The 6,000-nt window shown below is 38.4% G+C and overlaps 1 protein-coding gene across 1 annotated transcript in view; it reads left to right on the forward strand.

Annotated features, from left to right (window-relative positions):
- Positions 1–6,000, forward strand: part of LOC104275960 (leucine-rich repeat-containing protein 16A-like) — a gene marked incomplete at its 3' end in the record, with an annotated part of 127,178 nt that overhangs the window by 20,943 nt on the left and 100,235 nt on the right. Inside the window, 2 exon segments of the mRNA XM_009872076.1 lie at positions 3,679–3,738; positions 5,857–5,978. Of these exon segments, the coding sequence (XP_009870378.1) occupies positions 3,679–3,738; positions 5,857–5,978 (182 nt within the window).

The following is a 6,000-nucleotide window of genomic DNA, read 5'->3' on the forward strand; positions in this document are numbered from 1 at the left end:
GAGAATTTCCATGTGAATAAAAATGACTGTTGTGGAAGAACATCTCTTGTCCAGCTCGGAGTCAGTGTTTGGCATATGTTCTGTTTTGTTGTGTTCTGCACATACAGATGTGTGTGAGTGTACTAGTATATGAATCATAGAATCATAAGTATGTGTGTGTATGTATATCTATATATGCTTTGTAGAAGAAACAGGATCACAGGATCAATGAATGGAGTGATTGATATCAGATTTTCAGTTATGGTCGGTAGTAAATGTGACTGCGCATTACCTATCATTTGAAGATGCTGGCTGACAGGTAGGATGACTAGTTTGAATTTCTGCCAAAATTTATTTCCCTCAGTTGATCACCCTGTCCCTGCAGCACAGATATCTTTGTTTGGTTGTCTCTTGGCTTCTGGATCACTGGAGTTTGCAGCCTGCTTTTAAGACAGGGTTTGATGACTGGTTGCATGGAAGCGTAGAGCCGGCTGCTGAACAGCTCAGACTTCAGTGCAATGGCAGTGTGATGGACAGGTGGCGATGGTGATCTTGTTAAATAGTAGCAAAGCCTTTGTAATTCATCAAAAATCTCTTGAAGGCTAGGGCCCGGTGCACTAAGGAATAGCTGTACTTCCAGTTTTTTTAAATGGAACCTTTTATTAAATGGATCTACTTAACTGAAAAACGTGTTTCTGTTTTCATGGAGATCTAGAGTACATATGCTGTACTAACAAAGTTGTTACTTTAAGGACAATAAATGAAAGAAGGCTGATGAGAAGAAATTGTGGTCTGCTCACAGTTTACATCAAAAATAAAGTTTTTATGTCAAAAATTATTAGGGTGGTTGAAAACTGATTTCTGTTCCAGCAGAACTAGTGAAACTTACCGAGTTTTCTAAAGTCTGTAATATTTTCAAAAGCTCCTCAGAAGCTTTCTATAGCTTTCTGAGCCAAGAACTTCCATATGACTGGCACACAGTAACTACTGGCGAGACAGATGAGCACCTGCAGCAGAGAAACTTTATTCCTCCAGGGATCTCTCACAATATTGAGTATTCTGAGTCATGGCCAGTTCTGAGTGACTGTTACTACTACATCGGATTCCAAGCGTCACTTTTCCTTAAACAATACGGTTAAGGTGTGTCTACTAAACAAGGATCAAAGTTAAAAGGAATAAAGGCTGATTAAGTATAATATCAACTCAATTATCCTTAGAGCAAGAATATAACAATAGCCTCCTTCTAACTTTACAGTCAGGTCCAATGAGTTTATTTCCACTATCTAGACGAATTGATAGGGAGTGCAGTATTTAAAGCCTACTAATGCTTGCTGTGATCTATATAAAATGTAGTTGCAACGTTAGTAAATGTTGGATGTGTCATCAAGCCCACAGATATGAAATGCTTGTGGGAGTGTAATTCAGGTTTGTGAACATACTTCTAGTGCCAGCATTCATTAAGTTTTGATCAAGAAAAAATGGAAACTCTGAAATGAGCTGTCTTGGCAACTGAAGGGCCCCTAAGTGAGAGTCACTTACAGTCTTCTAAGAGGATTTTTAAAAAAATGTAATTTTAGGTAATAAATGAGATTATGTGTTTTAAAGCCTGTGAAAATATTTTATAGTTTGAGGTAGATAATATTTAGGATGTGTTCTGTATTTTTGCTGCAAAACAAGGACTGTAAATCCATGGTTTGAAGTAGAAAAAGAGCCCAAAGATGAACTAGAAAGATCTTTCCTGTTGTTTGTTAATTCTAGTCAAGAGGATTTTTGCAGATTGAATTCTTGAGGCTGGATCTGTGTAAACGCCTCAGGAGGGAGAAGTCGTTTTGGTCATTTGTACATATATATGTGTTTGCACATACACTGTACATTAGCAAAAGTACCTTCAATCTAGTAGGTAAATAATTTGCGAAATAGGAAAGATTTCAATCTTAGAAACTTCCTCCTAAAATTTTGTTGTGATTTGGGTAAATAAATGTTAGATTGTCTCATATGTGGGTTTGACTAATTTGAGAAAAGAAGCCTTTCACTTCCATACATGTCATCTAGCTTACACCAGTAGCCAACAGCAAGAGCTGCTATGGATTTTTATTTTTGTTTTCTTCTTTCTGGCCTACATGAACTGCACAGGGCCATGTCCTGTTATCATAAAAGATTGACAGTCTTCTCTTAGACATAAGGCACTGAGGAGGCCTGAAATGAAAACACCAAGTTTGGTCACTAAATTAGGTCTTTGGAAGGTGAGTTTTGCACAGAAATAGCTGAGCGGTGCTTATAAGTTCCAGTGCTGTCAAATCATGGGGGCAATTGAAGGGAAAAGGATTCAGAAAATGGGCAAGAACAAATAGACAGTAATAACATTTTAAATCTCTGCACCTGTGATTGGATAATTGCTTTAAAAAAGAGGTCTTCTTTTTCATTAACCCCCCCTAAATTTCAGTGCATTTTAAATCATAACTATTCTAATTGCAATTTTTTGCACAGCTTTGTTCTGTGGTAGCACTGCTCATGACTGCTTATAGGTTTGCCAGTGAGATCTTGGTGTTTAGGAACTCTTGCTGCTTTCTGGAAAACTTTTAGCTAGTTCTTATGTTTGAAAGCTGGTACCTCCATTCCCAACTTCCCAATGTCCTGTTAGAGCCTTTGCAGAGCAGGAGTCTTGAGAGTTGCATCTGGTTTCTGAGCACCCCAGGAAGTGTTCAAAGTAGTCTTTTTATTAAAAAGATTGCCACAAATACAGAAATAGAATAATATATTATTTGCCAGTTAGGCTGGGCGCATCCTGACTGTCAACCTGGGATAAGATAAAGTACAGGAAACTGTGCAATTCAAACAGACTGCTCAGTTCAAGTGATTTTAATGATAAATAAAAGGAAATGACCATGCTAATGTTTTGCCCTGTAATTATGATCCAGTCTGAGGACTTTGTTTCTTTCTGATTATCTTAGGTCAAGGTGTTTGTCTGTGTAAGTTGTGAATTCAGATCTTAACACCTTCCCTGTAGCCTTAGATTTCTCCTTGGAGAAGAGGACTTGCCTGCCTTCTTCCAAGTTTCTCTTTGGATTCAGTATGTTCACCCTTCTTCCCTGGCTATCCTAAATGTCGTCCAGATAACCCACTCAGACAAATCTAATGTATTTTTTCCTCTTATACTTTTAGACATGCTAAGGCAACCTTGAGTGTTGATATATCTGTATCTACCTGTTGATCTGTAGATGGTATTTATATTTGTATATATAAAATGATGTGTGCATATCCATTATGCTTCTGTGCAGTAAAACTTCCCATGTCTGTGATCAGTGTAGCTAATGAAAGAGTAAGATGTAATGCTGTAAGTGTAGTAATTAATGATTATTAAGTCACAAGAGGACACATCAGTAGGGTATTGTATAAACAATGCTTTTTATAGTGAAATTTTGTCATGTATTTTATGACAACCTTATCTACTTATAGCTTGCAGTGAAAAGTACGGTGTGACATTCCTACAACCTCTAATAACTGTTCAAACCTGTTACAAGCAAATATAAGTGTTGGTTTAGTATAAAATGCATTCAGGTAAGATATTAACAAATACTTGGTATCAAATACAGGAATTGCTGTAAAGTAACTCAAGCTATTCTTAATCTGAGGAGCGTGAGTGCTCATTAAAATAAGACGATGGTTGCATTAATGTAGCATTTTTTTTTTTAACTACAGTTAGAACTAACTTTCAGCTACTTGGAAATCCAAGGAGTAACTTCCAGTAAACCGGGTCAGGTGAGTGAGTTCTAGATAAAAGATACTTGTTTACTCATTGCTGAATTGGTTCCAGTCGGGGAGGTACCGCTCTAATGTGCGAGTGTCTCCGTTCGATGAGCACACGGGATGTTTGCATTCTTACCTTTCTGCTGCTTTAAAGTCTTAACAATAAAGATAAGTATTTAAAGAGTCTGTTTTAGGAATGTGTTGTGCAGATAGGGTGCTGATAAGAAATATGTGTTTTTTCCTAATTCAGTATGGTGCAAGTTTTCATTTGAATGTTTTTCTCAGAGATGATAAAACATTGGTTCATTGCAGGAAGAAATGGTTTGCTTCCAACTATGCTCAGTGCCATTGCTGCATGCAACATGAAGTGTATTTGACAGCAAGTTATATGCCCAAAAAAGTGAATGTCAAAGAGAAGGTGCTGAAAAGAATGTCTTTAGTATGTTTTTCATTCATAAGATCAACGTGTTGACAAGATTTGACAGATCAATTGTATCAAAGTCTTCATGCATTTCATGGGTGTTTAGGTTTTAAAGAGCTTTTAAAAAATAAGAGTGTCTGACACTATTTTAACTCTGAAAAGCTCTCATTGTGTTTAACATGTCATCTTTTTAACCTGGCTTTTGAAGCTTCTCTTAAAAGCAGGAGGGGGGAAAAAGTCCAGATGTTTACTATTTTAGTGGGGAGACATTTAGTAAATTCTGAGTGTTTTTGTGGCTTTACTTAATCTAAGATACTAAAATACTGTAGTAGCTAATGCTAATTATTCCTGGAGGCATAGACAATCACTGTTGTGGCAGCATTTACAAGGGATTTTCAGCAGCCTCACTTAGCGTACCACTTTCTTAAAATATTTTTTAAGGTTTTGTATGTTTACATTCATTTGTGTTTTGAATGTGTAAGGCTTATAGCTGAAGGCAGGTAGAATCCTAGGTTATTGCGTATGGGGAAAATGGTATTGTTGCAGTTTTCCTGCAGACAGTGCGCTATATCCATGATAGCTGAAGGTATCTTGCAGAAAGCCATTGAAGAGCTTCCCACTGTAAGATAAGTGAACAAATGGAGAGAGTAATATAGGAAAATGTTGTGTTAATATTGGTGATTATGAAAAACAGTAGTAACTTGCCCACTCATTCATCTTGAGGGAGTGATGGCAACAGATTCAGAAAGGAGTTGAAAGGGGTGAGAAAAGGTGTGATGGTTCTTTGTGTGCTTTTGGGATAGTGCAGCCCCTTTGAGGGAGATCCTGGTGAAGACCCTAGGCATAAACTGGGAACCAAAAAGGCCCTGGGAACTGACTTCAATAAAATCCAGTCTTCTGTAGCATACAGCACAGTGTCCCCTCTCGTACTTTCTAGACTTTTTATTTATTCCTAACATTAGCTTCTTACTGTGCATGCCCAGCTCCTCATCTAAAAGAGTTTATGAGTTGGGCTGTGCTAAATATTCACCCTGGAGAAGACAGAAGCATTAAATTGCTTCCTGTGATGCAGCTGAAAGCAGCAGCAGGCCTGATGCGTCGGTCGTACAGTAATCTGATTTGCTTCTGAGCAGTCGGTATATAACAGAGACGGGATGCAAAAGGCTTTATTTTCGCCGAAGCACGTATCCCCCAGACAGCAGGACAGTTATGTTAGCTGGGTTACTGCTTCATCTGAACCGAGACAATGTATTACCGTAACGTTTTCTTAAACGGCATAGATCAAAGCGTTAGAGCTTTTCCACAGGATCACAGCCATTAAAGACTTTTACTTTTTGCTGGAGGAAGCAGTCCCTGCTTGCTCAATAGTTTCCTGTCAGGCTGTGCTCGCTTTTCCTGGTGTTCTGGGACATATTTCAAAAGAGGACAATGCTGTGACAAGTTCTTGGTTTTCAGAGCGTCAGCTGAGGTCAAGATCCTTTGAAAAATTTTTCCCGTGGGAAGCAGGACACTGTTAGGAAAAGCAAAGTTTGAGTGTGGGGGTCTTGTATGTTTGAGGGCAACTTTCAGAAATTTTACCTGGAGCATTGTTGTGCCATATCTTAAAGAATAACAGATTTCTGCTGGCATACATTCAAAATGCTCTTCTTTTTTAGTGTATGTGAATTATGTGATACCCAGTTCCTGACCTCATGCCCCTTTATTTACAGCTGATTATGGAAACTGAGAAATGCAGCATCTCCATGAAGATGGCATCCTCAGAGGACGTGAACGAGGTGCTGGCACACATTGGGACCTGCCTCAGGAAGATATTCCCTGGACTCTCGCCAGTGTAAGTGTCTTTTAGGGCACCT

This window comes from Apaloderma vittatum, unplaced genomic scaffold (genome assembly GCF_000703405.1).
Source record: "Apaloderma vittatum isolate BGI_N311 unplaced genomic scaffold, ASM70340v1 scaffold7816, whole genome shotgun sequence".
Lineage (NCBI taxonomy): Eukaryota > Metazoa > Chordata > Aves > Trogoniformes > Trogonidae > Apaloderma > Apaloderma vittatum.